This window comes from Salvelinus alpinus, chromosome 11, assembly GCF_045679555.1.
Source record: "Salvelinus alpinus chromosome 11, SLU_Salpinus.1, whole genome shotgun sequence".
Classification (NCBI taxonomy): domain Eukaryota; kingdom Metazoa; phylum Chordata; class Actinopteri; order Salmoniformes; family Salmonidae; genus Salvelinus; species Salvelinus alpinus.
The window spans coordinates 64,584,944-64,606,897 of NC_092096.1; the positions used below are offsets into that span (position 1 = coordinate 64,584,944).

Sequence of the window (21,954 nt, forward strand, 5' to 3'; positions counted from 1 at the left end):
CTAGGCCAATAAATGCACCATAAACCAGACGTTTTAAAGGTAAACGTGCCTTTGAGTGAAAATAGTAAAAACTTAGCTTGCTTGCAGTAGTACATCAACATGCTACGTCTCACCCCTACAAAGCACCGTGGTTAGATTACACTGAGCAGTGTGGATATGGGAATATTTTGCAGTGTGGATATGGGAATATTTTGCAATGTACTGTAGATGTGGTAAAATCATTACCAAAAACACCATTAGAAATAAATTACATAAAAGTGTCTGTCTGTCTGTCTGTCTGTCTGTCTGTCTGTCTGTCTGTCTGTCTGTCTGTCTGTCTGTCTGTCTGTGTGTGATGTGCATGAGCTGAAACGTGTTGCTAGAGTAGCAACTGGAAGTTCAAGAATCCACAACCAGGTTACAGCCTCTGGTTGAAGTGGAGAACACACGGTATTTCTGACCATACTGCAAGGGCTTCTATTTCTAACAGTGTATTAATGATGGGGTTGGAATGTGCCTCAAGACATTTCAACACACACACACACAAACTAACACACACACACACAAACTAACACACACACACACACATAAACTAACACACACACACACACATAAACTAACACACACACACACAAACTAACACACACACACATAAACTAACACACACACACACACACACATAAACTAACACACACACACACACAAACTAACACACACACACATAAACTAACGCACACACACACAGAGTGAGACCAGACCACGGGGTTACAGTGCACCAGTGGCATGATTAAAAGAGCTGGCCCGAGGCTCCTGGATGTAGAAGTGTAAATACGAGAGGCTACATTACTTGAGGTTGAGGACTTTTCCAACGCCAGTGGCCAAACTCACCAGAACACCACCACGCCTTAGTTTGACCTGCACTTTACTGAGTGGCGCATTCCAAAGGCCCACTCCCAGGCATCAACCACTAAGGACTAGGAGTACTGTAGGTGTATTGCTGGTTTGATGATTTGAAAATCACCTGGATTGCCTAACAGTGATACTAACGGCTGGATCCAGATGAGGTGGACATTAGTGGCACAGTGCAGTTCCTGTTCTAAAGAGAGGGAGCTATACAATACAACAAGCATTAAATATCATCAACATAAATAATCACAAGGATGCTAGTATTTACCTAAGAAACATTTACAAATAAATATGCACTTGATTTTGGAACCCCAAGAGGTTTAGAAACCTGATTGTTTTATGTGACGGAGAAACAGGCAACAAGAGACTGTATGAAAGCGGATGTCTGCAAAAAGAAGACGAACAAAAAAAACACAAGATTGGGCAAAAAGGACACGACAGAGTAGTTGAAACATGACATGGTATTACACAATAGTAAGCTAGAAAAAGACTGCTAGTTCTTTATGTCCAGGAAATAAAGTAGACAAAAATCAGCATTGTCTTGATCGTCTCTCTGTTTGGCTATGCTTGTAGTGTACTCCTCTTCAACCTTCATCCCCATACCAACTGATTTAAATTAATATATACACGCATTAAAATAAAATAAAAAGCGAATAAGATAGGACTGTTGTGAAGAGAGTTGTTGCTCATGTGCCCGTCTTCATCTCCCATTCCTGCAACAAAGGGAACATTGAGTGAGCTGAGTGTGGATATACATGCAAATACACACAAATACGACAGTTACACGCAAATTCAGTACAGTCATTAGACTGGGATGGGATGTGTGGCAATGGATGTGTGTGTGTGTGTGTGTGTGTGTGTGTGTGTGTGTGTGTGTGTGTGTGTGTGTGTGTGTGTGTGTGTGTGTGTGTGTGTGTGTGTGTGTGTGTGTGTGTGTGTGTGTGTGTGTGTGTGTGTGTGTCAGAGATGTGTGGTAATACAGGTGAATGAGTGCAGAGGGTGTTTTGAGTGTGTGTGTGTGTGTGTGTGTGTGTGTGTGTGTGTGTGTGTGTGTGTGTGTGTGTGTGTGTGTGTGTGTGTGTGTGTGTGTGTGTGTGTGTGTGTGTGTGTGTCAGAGATGTGTGGTAATACAGGTGAATGAGTGCAGAGGGTGTTTTGAGTGTGTATGTGTGTGTGTGTCAGAAGAGCCTGGTGGGAGGAGCTATAGGAGAATTGGCTCATTGTAAGGGCTGGAATGGAATGGAGTCAAATGTGGTTTCCATGATTGATGTGTTTGATACCGTTCCATTCATTCTAATCCGTTCCAGAAATTACAATGAGCCCCTCCTCCTATAGCTCCTCCCACCAGCCTCCACTGGTGTGTGTTCTCCGTAACTCTGTCCCACCTTGGCCTTCTTGAGGACATGTCCGCGGACGGCCGAGGGTTTCTGATTGGTCGTTCTGCGGAGGAGGGAGGCACTGTTGACGGGCAGGGTAGAACAGCTCTCTGTGTCACTGGTGTCACAGCTGGAGATGGGAGAGTTCTCTACGGTACTCCTCAGCAACACTGGGGACTGGACACACACATACACACCATTCAGAGTCAGCAGAAACATTTGCAACAGCCTGTTTGTCATGAGTATGTTGGGTGTATTGACACAGTGAAGAGACTATAAATTACTGATATCAAGCTGGACAGAGAAGAGACTATAGATGACTGTTATCAGGCTGGACACAGTGTAGAGACCATAAAGGTAGGTTAATTATCTTTTCTGCACAGGTTTGATTTAGTTTTAGTCATTTCAATTGAGATCGTTTTTTTCTAGGCTAATTTACATAGGAAAAAAATGCTTTTGTCTGTTCACTTTTCAAGAGAAGGAAGCCATTGTACAGTACTGAGACTCAGCCACGGGTCACGGACATGGTAGAGACAGCCAGAACAGGACTTCATGGTTCCTCTCTAGGTTTCTTCCTAGGTATCTGCCTTCTAGGGAGTTTTTCCTAGCCACTGTGCTTCTGCCTCCGCATTGCTTGCTCTTTGGTGTTTTAGGCTGGGTATCTGTAAGGCCCTTTGTGACAACTGCTGATGTAAAAAGGGATTCATAAAATAAACGTGACCAAGGTCTGACCTGTGGGCTGGAGGTGCCAGACTTGGGCTCGATGGTGAGTCCCAGAGTGACTCCTCCGTTCAGGGCCTTCTTCAGACTCTCCTTGACCTCTGTCATCTCCAGCTCCAGGCTCACCCGCTCGTCCTCCTTCAGCTTGCACTCGTCCTCCACCTTTTTCAGCCGCTCCGCCAGGGACCCAGCGGAACGCTTAGCTGCGTGAAGGAGGAAAGGTAGAAGAAGGTTTTAGAATGGGTCACAGCACTACCATACACTCTCAGTATCTGTCCTACCTTTATTTGTAGTTTATTGAGAAGTCAGTCAGGATAAGAACATCTGACTCCCATCTCTCCCCCTCCAAACCCTCCATCCTGCACCCCTCAATCCTACTCCTAACCCTCCCATCCATAACTCCTCCAAACACCACTCACTCCTAACCCTCCCATCCATAACTCCACCAAACACCACTCACTCCTAACCCTCCCATCCATAACTCCACCAAACACCACTCACTCCTAACCCTCCATCCATAACTCCACCAAACACCCCTCACTCCTAACCCTCCCATCCATAACTCCAAACACCACTCACTCCTAACCCTCTATCCATAACTCCACCAAACACCACTCACTCCTAACCCTCCCATTCATAACTCCACCAAACACCACTCACTCCTAACCCTCCATCCATAACTCCACCAAACACCACTCACTCCTAACCCTCCCATCCATAACTCCACCAAACACCACTCACTCCTAACCTTCCCATCCATAACTCCACCAAACACCACTCACTCCTAACCCTCCCATCCATAACTCCACCAAACACCACTCACTCCTAACCCTCCCATCCATAACTCCACCAAACACCACTCACTCCTAACCCTCCCATCCATAACTCCACCAAACACCACTCACTCCTAACCCTCCCATCCATAACTCCACCAAACACCACTCACTCCTAACCCTCCCATCCATAACTCCACCAAACACCACTCACTCCTAACCCTCCATCCATAACTCCACCAAACACCACTCACTCCTAACCCTCCCATCCATAACTCCACCAAACACCACTCACTCCTAACCCTCCCATCCATAACTCCACCAAACACCACTCACTCCTAACCCTCCATCCATAACTCCACCAAACACCACTCACTCCTAACCCTCCCATCCATAACTCCACCAAACACCACTCACTCCTAACCCTCCCATCCATAACTCCACCAAACACCACTCACTCCTAACCCTCCATCCATAACTCCACCAAACACCACTCACTCCTAACCCTCCCATCCATAACTCCACCAAACACCACTCACTCCTAACCCTCCCATCCATAACTCCACCAAACACCACTCACTCGTAACCCTCCATCCATAACTCCACCAAACACCACTCACTCCTAACCCTCCCATCCATAACTCCACCAAACACCACTCACTCCTAACCCTCCCATCCATAACTCCACCAAACACCACTCACTCCTAACCCTCCCATCCATAACTCCACCAAACACCACTCACTCCTAACCCTCCCATCCATAACTCCACCAAACACCACTCACTCCTAACCCTCCCATCCATAACTCCACCAAACACCACTTACTCCTAACCCTCCCATCCATAACTCCACCAAGCACCACTCACTCCTAACCCTCCCATCATCTCTCCATCTTACACTACTTTCACTCCCTCTTCTCTCTACCTTGGTAGAAGCAGTGTGTGTGTGTGTGTGTGTGTGTGTGTGTGTGTGTGTGTGTGTGTGTGTGTGTGTGTGGTACCGGTGCTGGCCTCCATGGCGGTGCGCAGGTCTCTCCTGTCCTTCTTCAGCTGGGTCAGACGGTTCCTGATATCCTGCTTTCTCTTTATTAGCTCCTCCTCTTTAGCCTGCAGCATCTTGGCGTCCGCCTCCACACGGTTCTTACCGTACTTATACTGCTCTGCACCTACAGGACAGAGAGGAGTTTTATATACACACTACATGAACAAAAGTATGTGGGCACCTGCTCGTCAAACATCTCATTCTAAAGTCATGGGTATTAATATGGAGTTGGTCCCCCCTTTGTTGCTAAAACAGCCTCCACTCTTCTGGGAAGGCTTTCCACTAGATGTTGGAACATTGCTGCGGGGACTTGCTTCCATTCAACCACAAGAGCATTAGTGAGGTTGGGCACTGATGTTGAGCGATTAGGACTGGCTCGCAGTCGGCGTTCCAATTCATCCCAAAGGTGTCCGATGAGGTTGAGGTCAGGGCTCTGTGCAAGTCAGTCAAGTTCGTCCACACCGATCTTGACAAACCATTTCTGTATGGACCTCGCTTTGTGCATAGGGGGCATTGTCAAGCTGAAACAGGAAAGGGCCTTCCCCAAACTGTTGCCACAAAGTTGGAAGCACAGAAATGCACTAGGCAGTCCCGTTCCTTGAGCTTGTGTGGCCTACCACTTCACGGCTGAGCTGTTGTTGCTCGTCTAGAATGTCATTTTATGCTGTAGCATTAAGATTTCCCTTCACTGGAACTAAGAGGCCCGAACCATGAAAAACAGCCCCAGACCATTATTCCTCATCCACCAAACTTTACAGTTGGCACTATGCATTGGGGCAGGTTGCGCTCTCCTGGCATCCACCAAACCCAAATTCATCCGTCGGACTGCCAGATGGTGAAGCGTGATTCATCACTCCAGAGAATGTGTTTCCACTGCTCCAGAGTCCAATGGCTGTGAGATTTACACCACTCCAGCCGACGCTTGGCATTGCGCATGGTGATCTTAGGATTGTGTGCGGCTACTCGGTCATGGAAACCCATTTCATGGAGCTCCCGGCGAACAGTTATTGTGCTGACTTGCTTCCAGAGGCAGTTTGGAACTTGGTAGTGAGCGTTGTAACCGAGGAGAGATGGTTTATACGCTCTACGCGCTTCAGCACTCAGCGGTCCCGTTCTGTGAGCTTATGTGGCCTACCACTTCACGGCTGAGCCGTTGTTGCTCCTAGACGATTCCACTTCACAATAACAGCACTTGACCGGGGGCAGCTCTAGCAGGGAAGTAATTTGCCAAACTGACTTGTTGGAAAGGTGGTAGCCTATGACGGTGCCACGTTGAAAGTCACTGAGCTCTTCAGTAAGGCCATTCTACTTCCAATGTTTGTCTATGGAGATTGTATGGCTCTGTGCTCAATTCTATACACCTGTCAGCAACGGGTGTGGCTGAAATAGCTGAATCCACTCATTTGAAGGGCTGTCCACATACTTCTGTATATATAGTGTACCTTCACACCATTAAACCCAAACAGTGTGGGGAAATGGGTAATGGAAGGGAAGGAGAGAAGGAGGGATTAGGGATTTGTTGGAAGGAGGGATTTGGGAAAAAGAGGGATTGGGTGGAAGGAGGGATTAGGGGGAGGGAGGGATTTGGGAAAAAGAGGGATTAGGTGGAAGGAGGGATTAGGGGGAGGGGGAAGGAGGGATTTGGGAAAAAGAGGGATTAGGGGGAAGGTGGGATTAGGGGGAGGGGGAAAGAGGGATTTGGGGAAAAAAAGGGATTAGGTGGAAGGAGGGATTAGGGGGAGGGGGAAGGAGGGATTTGGGAAAAAGAGGGATTAGGGGGAAAGTGGGATTAGGGGGAGTGGGAAGGAGGGATTTGGGAAAAAAAGGGATTAGGGGGAAAGTGGGATTAGGGGGATGGGGAAGGAGGGATTTGGGAAAAAGAGGGATTGGGTGGAAGGAGGGATTAGGGGAGGGGGAAGGAGGGATTTGGGGAAAAAAAGGGATTAGGGGGGAGGTGGGATTAGGGGGAGGGGGAAGGAGGGATTTGGGAAAAAGAGGGATTAGGGGGAAGGTGGGATTAGGGGGAGAATAGAATCAGAGAGGAGGTGAGGAATGGAAGGAAATAAGATGAGAGGAGAGAACAGGGGATGAGAGGAGAGAACAGGGGATGAGAGGAGAGAACAGGGGATGAGAGGAGAGAGAGGGGATGAGAGGAATGGGAGGAGAGAAAAGGGGATGAGAGGAATGGGAGGAGAGAACAGGGGATGAGAGGAATGAGAGGAGAGAACAGGGGATGAGAGGAATGGGAGGAGAGAACAGGGGATGAGAGGAGAGAACAGGGGATGAGAGGAATGGGAGGGAGAACAGGGGATGAGAGGAATGGGAGGGAGAACAGGGGATGAGAGGAATGGGAGGAGAGAACAGGGGATGAGAGGAGAGAACAGGGGATGAGAGGAATGGGAGGGAGAACAGGGGATGAGAGGAGAGAACAGGGGATGAGAGGAATGGGAGGGAGAACAGGGGATGAGAGGAATGGGAGGGAGAACAGGGGATGAGAGGAATGGGAGGGAGAACAGGGGATGAGAGGAATGGGAGGAGAGAACAGGGGATGAGAGGAGAGAACAAGAGGAGGGAGAGGAGAAAGAACCAACCAATGCTCATCAGAGTTCATAAACTGACCAGAAACCCAGTGAACCCAAACCTCAGCCTAGAAATACCTGTTAATCACCCAGAAGAGGGTAGGGTCCAGCCCTGCTGGAAAATAATAACCCAAACCTCAGCCTAGAAATACCTGTTAATCACCCAGAAGAGGGTAGGGTCCAGCCCTGCTGGAAAATAATAACCCAAACCTCAGCCTAGAAATACCTGTTAATCACCCAGAAGAGGGTAGGGTCCAGCCCTGCTGGAAAATAATAACCCAAACCTCAGCCTAGAAATACCTGTTAATCACCCAGAAGAGGGTAGGGTCCAGCCCTGCTGGAAAATAATAACCCAAACCTCAGCCTAGAAATACCTGTTAATCACCCAGGAGAGGGTAGGGTCCAGCCCTGCTGGAAAATAATAACCCAAATCTCAGCCTAGAAATACCTGTTAATCACCCAGAAGAGGGTAGGGTCCAGCCCTGCTGGAAAATAATAACCCAAACCTCAGCCTAGAAATACCTGCTCACTAGCGCATTAGCCTTTACGAAGGACTGTATACTCATTCAAACCACCACCTGACATCTTCAACCATCGATACACCGATATGAGCCTATTTTAGCTTGAGATTAAACAGGGATTGTGTAACAGACACTGAATCCAAAATGTCTGAGAAAGCGGGTTCAAAACGATCGTAGATCAAGCATGACTGAATACACACAGCCCTCCATCACACAGATGAGCCTCACCAGTGACCACTCTGTCCTCTGGCCACATATGTGCCAGTTCATGCAGCTATTTGAATGAATGTTAGTTTGGTCTGGATATGTAGTGACAGTCATCCACGAAGTTGGGTTTTTACGACGGGTTGGTTTCTAAGAAACTGTATTAGCCCCACCCAAAATATATCTACTCCTGCTGCTTCACCAACTGTCAGTTGGGAATTCCGGCATGTTCCGGAGTGTTGTGGTGCTCCAGTTTTCCTAGAAAGCACTCAGTGGTGTGTTTGACTCAGGAGTGGGGAGCCAGACTTAGTGTCTACTAAGACCAGGCTACTGCTGTATATCACAGCCAGTGGCTGGTATAACGATGACTGGAAGTGACAGGCTAGCACTAGATGAATTAACATGCCAGTACTGGGTGTCATGATTTGCAGACTGTAATGTACTTGAGGGAATGTGTCTCTATCTCTGTGCCTCTCTGTTGCCTTCTCACACTTTCTACCTATATAGCTCTTAACCACGCACACACACACACACACGCACACGCACACGCACACACACACACACACACTTACTGGAGTTGTTGCGTTTCACAGATGCTGTTCCATTGGTCTTCTTGGCCTGGTTCTTGTCCACCTTCTGTTTAGACGCTGTCCCATTGGTCACTGGGACCTTTTTTCCCTTCAGCTGATTGGTTGAGAAGGAGGAAGAGAGAACATCTACTCATAACCTGGTTGAAATGCACAGTCTTAAAACTGCTGGGTAGAATTTGCACATATAATGAAAACCATGAAGTGAACAGACAGTTAAAATGGCTACAAAAACCACTTCAATAAAAACCCATTGTCCACCAAACTCCCCAGGTGGATATGATCATGAGAACTTATCTGTGCACAGCTGTACAAACACATTTTAAGTTAAACATAACACAGTAATCCCAGCATTGGGCTAAACCAGTCCTACTGTACTGTATTACCCCTGCAGTGTGTGTTTGTGTGTGTGTGTGTGCGTGCGTGTCTGATGACAAGGAAAGGTTCATCTGAGGACACAGACAGACAGACAGACAGACAGACAGACAGACACAGACAGACAGACAGACAGACAGACAGACAGACAGACAGACAGACAGACAGACAGACAGACAGACAGACAGACAGACAGACAGACAGACAGACAGACAGACAGACAGACAGACAGACAGGCAGACAGACATCCCAGGAGGAGAACCCTCTAAAAGCTGGGTGGTCTCAGGTGCTCTGACAGATACGTAGCCTAACACACTGCAGCTATTTGATCCCCCCTACTTCTCTCAGTTTAATATCAGGCCTCTAGCTAAGGTTTGCTAAAGAGTGCATGGTCAATGTCTCAGACCCTAACTCCTATACACTCAATACTGGAAACGCTATTTTACGAGAGGCTCAATATGCTTGTAACACCATTCCTCTGCATGACCATGTTTTTAATCACATTACTAAGAGACACACTACAGTAGAACTAAGCCAGCAGGGATTTTGAGGATAATGTCTGGAAACCTAGATTCTGGGTGGCCAGTATCAACACCATTATATTAAATCAAAGCATGTCTCTGCAGGAATAACACATGTAACAAGAATTGAGACTGAAATTGCATAATTTAATCCCTCTCCAATCCCCTCCTCTCTATATACAGTATCCCTCTCCAATCCTCTCATCTCTACATACAGTATCCCTCTCCAATCCCCTCCTCTCTACATACAGTATCCCTCTCCAATCCCCTCCTCTCTACATACAGCATCCCTCTCCAATCCCCTCCTCTCTACATACAGTATCCCTCTCCAATCCCCTCCTCTATACATACAGTATCCCTCTCCAATCCCCTCCTCTCTACATACAGTATCCCTCTCCAATCCTCTCTACATACAGTATCCCTCTCCAATCCCCTCTCTACATACAGTATCCCTCTCCAATCCCCTCTCTACATACAGTATCCCTCTCCAATCCCCTCATCTCTACATACAGTATCCCTCTCCAATCCCCTCATCTCTACATACAGTATCCCTCTCCAATCCCCTCCTCTCTACATACAGTATCCCTCTCCAATCCTCTCATCTCTACATACAGTATCCCTCTCCAATCCCCTCTCTACATACAGTATCCCTCTCCAATCCCCTCCTCTCTACATACAGTATCCCTCTCCAATCTCCTCCCCTCTAGACATACAGTATCCCTCTCCAATCCCCTCCTCTCTACATACAGTATCCCTCTCTAATCTCCTCATGTCTACATACAGTATCCCTCTCCAATCTCCTCCTCTCTACATACAGTATCCCTCTCCAATCCCCTCCTCTGTACATACAGTATCCCTCTCCAATCCCCATCTAGACATACAGTATCCCTCTCCAATCCCCTCCTCTCTACATACAGTATCCCTCTCCAATCCCCTCCTCTCTACATACAGTATCCCTCTCCAATCCCCTCATCTCTACATACAGTATCCCTCTCCAATCCCCTCCTCTCTACATACAGTATCCCTCTCCAATCCCCTCCCCTCTAGACATACAGTATCCCTCTCCAATCCCCTCCTCTCTACATACAGTATCCCTCTCCAATCCCCTCCTCTGTACATACAGTATCCCTCTCCAATCCCCATCTAGACATTAAGTATCCCTCTCCAATCCCCTCCCCTCTAGACATACAGTATCCCTCTCCAATCCCCTCCTCTCTACATACAGTATCCCTCTCCAATCCCCTCCTCTCTACATACAGTATCCCTCTCCAATCCCCTCCTCTCTACATACAGTATCCCTCTCCAATCCCCTCCTCTCTACATACAGTATCCCTCTCCAATCCCCATCTAGACATACAGTATCCCTCTCCAATCCCCTCCTCTCTACATACTGTATCCCTCTCCAATCCCCTCCTCTCTACATACAGTATCCCTCTCCAATCCCCTCCTCTCTACATACAGTATCCCTCTCCAATCCCCTCATCTCTACATATAGTATCCCTCTCACCTCTCCCTTAGCAAATAATTGCTCTCTATTGTTTTAATTCATATTTAGTTAAAGGGAGAGTTCACGCCAAAATCATAAAGTAATTCGAGGGTGTCAATGACATTTGGGTCTATACAAGAAATGTCACAAGGGTCCCAACATCTTTTAGGTATGAAAATGTTTGATACACTTTGAGGTGAACTATCCCTTTGAAAGAGAAGAGTTCAGTGTTAGGGTAGCATACATGTTAGGAAAGCAGTGTGTTAGTCACCTGAGTAACGGCTTTAGTGTTAGTGTTAGCCGATGAAGAGGAGGAAGAGGAGAAGAGTTTGGATTTGACAGGGCCAGGGGTTTTGTAGTGGCTGGAGGAAGAGGAGGAGGAGGATGATGCCAGGCGACTGGGCTTGGGGGAGTAGCGGGCGGCCAGCTTGGGCGAAGGCATGTTCTCATACAGGTCAGGGTCAGTGTTCTCATACAACACCTCCTCTCTCAGACGTCGCCCTCCGGTGGCAGGGCTGGAGTATAGCGCCTCTGGGTCCTTACGATAGAGGAAGGTATGCAAAGAGGAGAGGAGAGGAGAGAACGGGAGAGGAGAGAAGAGGAGAGAAGGGGCGAGGAGAGGAGGAGAGGAGAGAGGAGAGGAGGAGAGGAGAGAAGGGGCGAGGAGAGGAGGAGAGGAGAGAGGAGAGGAGGAGAGGAGAGAAGGGGCGAGGAGAGGAGAGAGGAGAGGAGGAGAGGAGAGAAGGGGCGAGAGAGGAGGAGAGGAGAGAGGAGAGGAGGAGAGGAGAGAAGGGGCGAGGAGAGAAGGGGAGAGGAGAGAAGGGGAGAGAAGGGGCGAGGAGAGGAGAGAAGGAGAGAGGAGAGGAGAGAAGAGGGGAGGAGAGAAAAGGAAATATAAAGAGAAAGAAAATGATAAGAGAGAAGGGGAGATGAAAATGTGAAACAGAGTGAAAAAAGGAGCCAGCAAAGGAGACGATAAAAGAAGGGGGAGGAGAGGAGAAAAAGAAGAGAGGACGCCAAAGGGTTGATGTTGTTGTTACAGACCAGTGAGTTAGAGCAGGGGAACGTACTTGACAGTTGCACAATCATTTAATCAGAGGGATGAGCATGGGAAAGAGGGAGCGAGAGAGGATGAGAAACAGGAAGATGTCCCTGATGCAAGCCATCACAATGCAGTGTGTGTGTGTGTGTGTGTGTGTGTGTGTGTGTGTGTGTGTGTGTGTGTGTGTGTGTGTGTGTGTGTGTGTGTGTGTGTGTGTGTGTGCGTGCGTGCGTGTGTGCTTACCGTTCCATTGATTGGCACATCATCATAGTGCAGTGCCATTCCAGAGGGACATGCGTAGCTGTTGGCAGGGTTGTCCAGATAAGGGTTGGGAGATACAGCACGTTTACTAGTGAAGCTGAGGAGGACACTGTGAGTTACTATACACGTGACAACACAAGGACAAATGACACCTTCTCCTCATAATCGTAGTCATTTATAGAAATGTAGAGCCATATTGGGAATAAGGAGAGATTTTGCCTTTAAGGACCCTTATAGCTGTTGTCTCATAGTGTCCCCATCATACAAATAACAGTCCAATCATTTAGTACTCCAGTTGATATTGAAACTCTTTAACCAGCCCTTTGCTAAGTGTGTTGTGTTTTTTTGTGTGGGCAGGAGTGGACTGCACACAGTGCTCTGGTGAAAACAATGCTAGTAAGAGAGTGACTCACATCCTCTGAGGGAAAACACTGATCCAGAGACGTGCATTCCTAACTGAACAGGGGCCGAGGGGTTTTTCAACATAGTGGACACATACCACCATGCACCCACCCCATCTGTCATACAACGCTTGCCCTTTTCAGGATTTCAAAACACATGCACACACAGCCACCAGATCCACCATAACATCCCATCTTTAATAAAATATAGATATTTCCTTTTTCCTTTTTTACACCAGATATCAACATACGAATAACAACTTAGAGACAAACACAAACAATGACTACATCTCATCAGCCCAGAACTGCACGCTCACACCCCATCTAGAAGACAAAATGACCTCTGTCTGTGTGTGTGTGTGTGTGTGTGTGTGTGTGTGTGTGTGTGTGTGTGTGTGTGTGTGTGTGTGTGTGTGTGTGTGTGTGTGTGTGTGTGTGTGTGTGTGTCTCACCAGAAGGACTGCTTGGCCAGCTGGATAACGTTTGCGGTAGTCTCTACATCTATGTAATCGTAATGTAAGGCAGCAGGGTCTGTGATAGAGCCTGTTTCAGCTAGCAGCATCCCCAGCCAACGACCCATCACCTCTGAGGAGGACGCCTGGAGAGAACAGGAGGGTTTAGAGAGATCCAGCACTATTTTATATCCAAGTCAAACTATCACATGACCACAAAGCTACTCACTAGTTGTTAGTGCATTTGATGGTGTGGGACAAAGTTGCCCCTCGGGTGCTGATTTAAGGTCAGATCTGATGATTTGACGTGGCCTAGATCTGAATCTAAGACCAACTTCATTGACCACCAACCTACCTCCAGTACGGCCACCTCCTGTCCGTTGCGGAGCAGGCGGAAGGCGAAGGGGTGTTTGGAGTCCAGTCCAGGGCTGACCTCGCAGCCTCTGAGGGGCAGGCTGGCTGTGTGGGTCTTCAGGTCAGTACGGTCCTTATGAAGCAGCAGCTGGTTGTCCTTCAGACGACACCAACGCTCACGCCAGCGGTTATTGGACAGCACGTTCAGGTAGCCTGTCAATCAGACAAGACGGACCAGTTAGGATAAAGGGGTGGGGTAAAGTGACCAGTGGTGAAACGGCAGACCAGGAAATGGGTCAACAGCTGCAGTTGTGGTTGTTGTAAGTCAAGACATATCCCCAGACATTCTGCATAGAAACAACAACAGTGTATTGGAAGACATTTGAACAGAGCACCTATACGACCAATCCACCCTTGATATAAGTTGTCCTCTACACCCCAGATGTGACCTCTGACCCCTAACAGGTGTCTTACCACAGGTGGGTATGTCCTCCTCGGCTGAAGATGTCTGTTCGTCAGTGGATGGCTTCTTCTTGCCTAAGCCAATGATCTTAGTGATCTTCTTCCCCGCCCCTTTACCCAGCGTACCTCCCTTCTGACTCTTCTGAGAGTCCTTCTTCCCTTTACCTGAGGGAGAGAGAGAGAGAGAGTTGGCGAGGGAGACAGAGAGAGAGTGGGAGAGAGGAAGAGGAAGGTATAGAGTGAGAGGGAGAGAGAGAGAGAGAGAGAGAGAGAGAGAGAGAGAGAGAGAGAGAGAGAGAGAGAGAGAGAGAGAGAGAGAGAGAGAGAGAGAGAGAGAGAGAGAGAGGAGGGGAGAGAGAGAGAGGAAGGTATAGAGTGAGAGGGGGAGGGAGAGAGAGAGAGGAAGGTATAGAGTGAGAGGGGGAGGGAGAGAGAGAGGGAGAGAGAGAGAGAGAGAGAGAGAGGAGGGGAGAGAGAGAGAGAGAGAGAGAGAGAAAGAGGAAGGTATAGAGTGAGGGGGGAGAGAGAGAGAGAGGAGGGGAGAGAGAGTGGGAGAGGAAGGTATAGAGTGAGAGGGGGAGAGAGAGAGAGAGAGAGAGAGAGAGAGAGAGAGAGAGAGAGAGAGAGAGAGAGAGAGAGAGAGAGAGAGAGAGAGAGGAAGGTATAGAGTGAGGGGGGAGAGAGAGAGAGAGAGGAGGGGAGAGAGAGTTGGAGAGAGAGAGAGAGAGAGAGAGAGAGAGAGAAAGGTATAGAGTGAGAGGGGGAGAGAGAGAGGGGGAGAGAAAAAGTGTCTCTGTGTGTCTGAAGATACAATCTGCTGGTCCCTGTTGTTTGGATTAGAGAGGAGAGAGACAGTGGAAAGAGACAGTGGAAAGAGACACAGGAGAGAGACACAGGAGAGAGACACAGAGGAGAGAGACACAGGAAAGAGACACAGGAGAGAGACACAGGAGAGAGAAACAGAGGAGAGAGACACAGGAGAGAGACACAGGAAAGAGACACAGGAGAGAGACACAGGAGAGAGAAACAGAGGAGAGAGACACAGGAGAGAGACACATGAGAGAGAAACAGAGAAGAGAAAGAGAAACAGAAGAGAGAAACAGGAGAGAGACACAGAGGAGAGAGACACAGAGGAGAGAGAAACAGAGGAGAGAGACACAGGAGAGAGACACAGAGGAGAGAGAAACAGAGGAGAGAGAAACAGAGGAGAGAGACACAGGAGAGAGACACAGGAGAGAGACACAGGAGAGAGACACAGCGGAGAGAGAAACAGAGGAGAGAGAAACAGAGGAGAGAGACACAGAGGAGAGAGACACAGAGGAGAGAGACACAGAGGAGAGAGACACAGGAGAGAGACACAGGAGAGAGACACAGGAGAGAGACACAGGAGAGAGACACATGAGAGAGACAGAGGAGAGAGACAGAGGAGAGAGACAGAGGAGAGAGACAGGAGAGAGACACAGGAGAGACAGACACAGGAGAGACAGACACAGGATACAGACACAGGAGAGAGACACAGGAGAGAGAAACAGAGGAGAGAGAAACGGAGGAGAGAGAAACGGAGGAGAGAGAAACACAGGAGAGAGACAGAGGAGAGAGACAGGAGAGAGACACAGGGGAGAGACACAGGAGAGAGACACATGAGAGACAGACACAGGAGAGACAGACACAGAGGAGAGACACAGAGGAGAGAGACAGAGGAGAGAGACAGAGGAGAGCGAGAGAAGAGAGACAAGAAGGAGAGAGACACAGGAGAGAGACACAGGAGAGAGACAGAGGAGAGAGACACAGGAGAGAGACACAGGAGAGAGACAGAGGAGAGAGACAGAGGAGAGAGACAGAGGAGAGAGACAGAGGAGAGAGAGAGAGACAGAGGAGAGAGACAGAGGAGAGAGACAGAGGAGAGAGTCAGAGGAGAGAGTCAGAGGAGAGAGACAGACACAGGAGAGACAGACACAGGAGAGACAGACACAGGAGAGACAGACACAGGAGAGAGACAGACACAGGAGAGAGACAGACACAGGAGAGAGACAGAGGAGAGAGACAGACACAGGAGAGAGACAGAGGAGAGAGACAGAGGAGAGAGACAGACACAGGAGAGAGACAGAGGAGAGAGACAGACACAGGAGAGAGACAGAGGAGAGAGACACAGGAGAGAGACACAGGAGAGAGACACAGGAGAGCGAGAGAAGAGAGACAAGAAGGAGAGAGACAAGAAGGAGAGAGACAGAGGAGAGAAACAAGAAGGAGAGAGAAACAGAGGAGAGAGACAAGAAGAAGAGAGACAAGAAGGAGAGACACAGGAGAGAGACACAGGAGAGAGACAAGAAGAGAGACAAGAAGGAGAGAGACAAGAAGGAGAGAGACAGAGGAGAGAGACACATGAGAGACACAGGAGAGAGAGACAGAGGAGAGAGACATAGGAGAGAGACACATGAGAGAGAAACAGGAGAAAGACACAGGAGAAAGACACAGGAGAAAGACACAGAGGAAAGACACAGAGGAGAGACACACATGAGAGAGACAGAGGAGAGAGACAGAGGAGAGAGACATAGGAGAGAGACAGGAAGGAGAGAGACAGGACAGAAGCAGTGGTTCAAAATTCCCCACGAATGATGTCATCATAGTGAGACATCTTATGCTCTGAGTCTGGAGTGCTTCTGCACGCTGACACACACACACACACACACACACACACACACACACACACACACACACACACACACACACACACACACACACACACACACACACACACACACACACACACACACACACACACACACACACACACACACACACACACCTCTTCGCAGCCCTGCATCAATCAGTACTCAGATCCAGTTACCATGATAGAGATGATATCTGCCATGGCGACAACTTCATTACATATGTGGCCATTTGTTCCCAAACACGGCTATTGTTTCTCTAGCCACACACACATACACACACACACACACAGCAGACCCCGGGGCTAAGGTAGGAAACCAGACACACAGATGTGAAAGAGCTTCACTTTTTAAAGGGATGATTATTATAATTTGTTCCTCTTTTTTTCGGAGAAAGACTGGGGGAAAACTCTCTGATCAGGCTAAGTTGATTCCACTGAATCAAGGCCGTTAGTTACCAGCCATGGAAGGAATGTGGATGATTAAGCTGAAAAATAAGCTTTGGAGACTGGTTTTTCCCCTCAGAAAGAGCTGGGGTGAAATGGTGTGAGAAGGGCGGGTGTGTGGTCGTCATTTAGCCTGGAGATGCAGTACTAGAGATATGGGGTGATGTCACCAGCCACTGGTGACATAAAATATGGACTGAGAGGATTGTAGCAGTGTGAACAATATGGACTGAGAGGATTGTAGCAGTGTGAACAATATGGACTGAGAGGATTGTAGCAGTGTGAACAATATGGACTGAGAGGATTGTAGCAGTGTGAAAAATATGGACTGAGAGGATTGTAGCAGTGTGAACAATATGGACTGAGAGGATTGTAGCTGTGTGAACAATATGGACTGAGAGGATTGTAGCAGTGTGAAAAATATGGACTGAGAGGATTGTAGCAGTGTGAACAATATGGACTGAGAGGATTGTAGCTGTGTGAACAATATGGACTGAGAGGATTGTAGCAGTGTGAACAATATGGACTGAGAGGATTGTAGCAGTGTGAACAATATGGACTGAGAGGATTGTAGCTGTGTGAACAATATGGACTGAGAGGATTGTAGCAGTGTGAACAATATGGACTGAGAGGATTGTAGCTGTGTGAACAATATGGACTGAGAGGATTGTAGCAGTGTGAACAATATGGACTGAGAGGATTGTAGCAGTGTGAACAATATGGACTGAGAGGATTGTAGCAGTGTGAACAATATGGACTGAGAGGATTGTAGCTGTGTGAACAATATGGACTGAGAGGATTGTAGCAGTGTGAACAATATGGACTGAGAGGATTGTAGCAGTGTGAACAATATGGACTGAGAGGATTGTAGCTGTGTGAACAATATGGACTGAGAGGATTGTAACAGTGTGAACAATATGGACTGAGAGGATTGGAGCAGTGTGAACAATATGGACTGAGAGGATTGGAGCAGTGTGAACAATATGGACAGAGAGGATTGTAGCAGTGTGAACAATATGGACTGAGAGGATTGTAGCTGTGTGAACAATATGGACTGAGAGGATTGGAGCAGTGTGAACAATATGGACTGAGAGGATTGTAGCAGTGTGAACAATATGGACTGAGAGGATTGTAGCAGTGTGAACAATATGGACTGAGAGGATTGTAGCAGTGTGAACAATATGGACTGAGAGGATTGTAGCAGTGTGAACAATATGGACTGAGAGGATTGTAGCAGTGTGAACAATATGGACTGAGAGGATTGGAGCAGTGTGAACAATATGGACTGAGAGGATTGTAGCAGTGTGAACAATATGGACTGAGAGGATTGTAGCTGTGTAAACAATATGGACTGAGAGGATTGTAGCAGAGTGAACAATATGGACTGAGAGGATTGGAGCAGTGTGAACAATATGGACTGAGAGGATTGTAGCAGTGTGAACAATATGGACTGAGAGGATTGTAGCTGTGTGAACAATATGGACTGAGAGGATTGTAGCAGTGTGAACAATATGGACTGAGAGGATTGTAGCTGTGTGAACAGTATGGACTGAGAGGATTGTAGCAGTGTGAACAATATGGACTGAGAGGATTGTAGCAGTGTGAACAATATGGACTGAGAGGATTGGAGCAGTGTGAACAATATGGACTGAGAGGATTGTAGCAGTGTGAACAATATGGACTGAGAGGATTGTAGCAGTGTGAACAATATGGACTGAGAGGATTGGAGCAGTGTGAACAATATGGACTGAGAGGATTGTAGCAGTGTGAACAATATGGACTGAGAGGATTGTAGCAGTGTGAACAATATGGACTGAGAGGATTGTAGCAGTGTGAACAATATGGACTGAGAGGATTGGAGCAGTGTGAACAATATGGACTGAGAGGATTGTAGCTGTGTGAACAATATGGACTGAGAGGATTGTAGCAGTGTGAACAATATGGACTGAGAGGATTGTAGCTGTGTGAACAATATGGACTGAGAGGATTGTAGCAGTGTGAACAATATGGACTGAGAGGATTGTAGCAGTGTGAACAATATGGACTGAGAGGATTGTAGCTGTGTGAACAATATGGACTGAGAGGATTGGAGCAGTGTGAACAATATGGACTGAGAGGATTGTAGCTGTGTGAACAATATGGACTGAGAGGATTGTAGCTGTGTGAACAATATGGACTGAGAGGATTGTAGCAGTGTGAACAATATGGCAGATATTCAACCTGGTCTATCAGAGGGCAAAGTGGAGCTGTATCATATTACCCAATCCTCCTAGTTCTACATGAAGGGTTTATGGGGTAGAGGCTAGGGGTCCCTTTGGAATTGGGCATAAAATAGTTGGAGAATGACAGTAGGGGAACAAAAGTGGTTGTCAAACTGCATTACCCCTCCAGTCCTCCAGAGGGGGATATCATAAACTAATTAGAGGGAATGCAATGAACGCCTGAACTTAAGCGGATCGAATTACAGCAAACTGTCAAAAAACATCAGTCAGAGATCCCCCAATTGAGCTCATTTGGAGAAAAAGGTTGTGCACATATTTCAACAACAATCATGGTTTCCCCCAGCTGTTATATGCAAACTATTAGACACACACACGTCTATTCATCAGAGCTGAGTTAGCAATCCCCTACAGGCCAGGAATTTACTGCTGTTGGGTAACCACACACACACACACACACACACACACACACACACACACACACACACACACACACACACACACACACACACACACACACACACACACACACACACACACACACACACACACACACACACACACAGAGACAGAGAGAGAGACAGAGAGAGAGAGAGACAGACAGCCAGAGTTCTCAGTGTTCCAGACCCCTCCCTGGTTTCACCTTGGTCCTTACAGTCGGTGACGGTGTGTCCGTTCTCATTGGGCGGCTCTCCGTCTGAGCTCGGCCTATCACACAACACCTTCTGGAACGGAAAAGATAGTACACAGTTAAGATTTCAGAGCATTAGAACTGTCAGCAGGACAGACAAACACACACAACCACAGACAAACACACACAACCATAGACAAACACACACAACCATAGACAAATACACACAACCACAGATAAACACACACAACCATAGACAAACACACACAACCATAGACAAATACACACAACCACAGATAAACACACACAACCACAGATAAACACACACAACCATAGACACACACACACAACCATAGATAAACACACACAACCATAGATAAACACACACAACCATAGATAAACACACACAACCATAGATAAACACACACAACCATAGATAAACACACACAACCATAGATAAACACACACAACCATAGATAAACACACACAACCATAGATAAACACGCACAACCATACATAAACACACACAACCATAGACAAGCACACACAACCATAGATAAACACACACAACCATAGATAAACACACACAACCATAGACAAACACACACAACCATAGACAAGCACACACAACCATAGATAAACACACACAACCATAGATAAACACACACAACCATAGATAAACACACACAACCATAGATAAACACACACAACCATAGATAAACACACACAACCATAGACAAACACAAACACTGTACACACAGAGAATCTAGGAGAGCATCTGCAACATGTTATGTATGAATAATTAGACTAGGCTTCTATGTACTGTGCCAGCTAGGGAGCGGTTTGTCATAAAAACCCTCCTGCGCTGCCTCATTTTCCACCACTGTACACACACACACACACACACACACACACACACACACACACACACACACACACACACACACACACACACACACACACACACACACACACACACACACACACACACACACACACTAAGGCTCCAACATATCCAGTAAGTTGACCTGTTTTCTCCAGACTTGTGAAATCCAATAACACACCCTATCCCCTCACCTCCCTGTACACACCCTATCCCCTCACCTCCCTGTACACACCCTATCCCCTCACCTCCCTGTACACACCCTATCCCCTCACCTCCCTGTACACACCCTATCCCCTCACCTCCCTGTACACACCCTATCCCCTCACCTCCCTGTACACACCCTATCCCCTCACCTCCCTGTACACACCCTATCCCCTCACCTCCCTGTACACACCCTATCCCCTCACCTCCCTGTACACACCCTATCCCCTCACCTCCCTGTACACACCCTATCCCCTCACCTCCCTGTACACACCCTATCCCCTCACCTCCCTGTACACACCCTATCCCCTCACCTCCCTGTACACACCCTATCCCCTCACCTCCCTGTACACACCCTATCCCCTCACCTCCCTGTACACACCCTATCCCCTCACCTCCCTGTACACACCCTATCCCCTCACCTCCCTGTACACACCCTATCCCCTCACCTCCCTGTACACACCCCATCCCCTCACCTCCCTGTACACACCCTATCCCCTCACCTCCCTGTACACACCCCATCCCCTCACCTCCCTGTACACACCCTATCCCCTCACCTCCCTGTACACACCCTATCCCCTCACCTCCCTGTACACACCCCATCCCCTCACCTCCCTGTACACACCCTATCCCCTCACCTCCCTGTACACACCCTATCCCCTCACCTCCCTGTACACACCCCATCCCCTCACCTCCCTGTACACACTGTGCCACAGCTGTAATTAACTGCTATCTGGCACAACAATTACAGCTTTTACTGCAATGTGCTGCCCTGGTATCCTATTGTGCTGCCCTGGTATCCTCTGGTGCTGCCCTGGTATCTTATTGTGCTGCCCTGGTATCCTATTGTGCTGCCCTGGTA

General features: G+C 47.8%; 1 protein-coding gene across 4 annotated transcripts in view; it reads right to left on the reverse strand.

Annotated features, from left to right (window-relative positions):
- Nucleotides 1–258: 258 nt before the first annotated feature.
- LOC139534666 (actin filament-associated protein 1-like) overlaps nucleotides 259–21,954 on the reverse strand; it is a 138,687-nt gene continuing 116,991 nt past the window's right edge. For 2 of the 4 annotated variants that reach the window (XM_071333982.1, XM_071333980.1), the window contains exons 8-18: nucleotides 20,018–20,099; nucleotides 14,053–14,205; nucleotides 13,580–13,791; nucleotides 13,225–13,370; nucleotides 12,354–12,468; nucleotides 11,340–11,606; nucleotides 8,672–8,783; nucleotides 4,755–4,919; nucleotides 2,994–3,184; nucleotides 2,271–2,438; nucleotides 259–1,598 (exon numbers count right to left, since the gene is read on the reverse strand). In XM_071333982.1, the coding sequence (XP_071190083.1) occupies nucleotides 1,572–1,598; nucleotides 2,271–2,438; nucleotides 2,994–3,184; nucleotides 4,755–4,919; nucleotides 8,672–8,783; nucleotides 11,340–11,606; nucleotides 12,354–12,468; nucleotides 13,225–13,370; nucleotides 13,580–13,791; nucleotides 14,053–14,205; nucleotides 20,018–20,099 (1,638 nt within the window). In that variant the 3' untranslated portion in view covers nucleotides 259–1,571. The remainder of the gene's footprint in view (nucleotides 1,599–2,270; nucleotides 2,439–2,993; nucleotides 3,185–4,754; nucleotides 4,920–8,671; nucleotides 8,784–11,339; nucleotides 11,607–12,353; nucleotides 12,469–13,224; nucleotides 13,371–13,579; nucleotides 13,792–14,052; nucleotides 14,206–20,017; nucleotides 20,100–21,954) is intronic. The other 2 variants (XM_071333981.1, XM_071333983.1) reach the window with 2 other exon arrangements.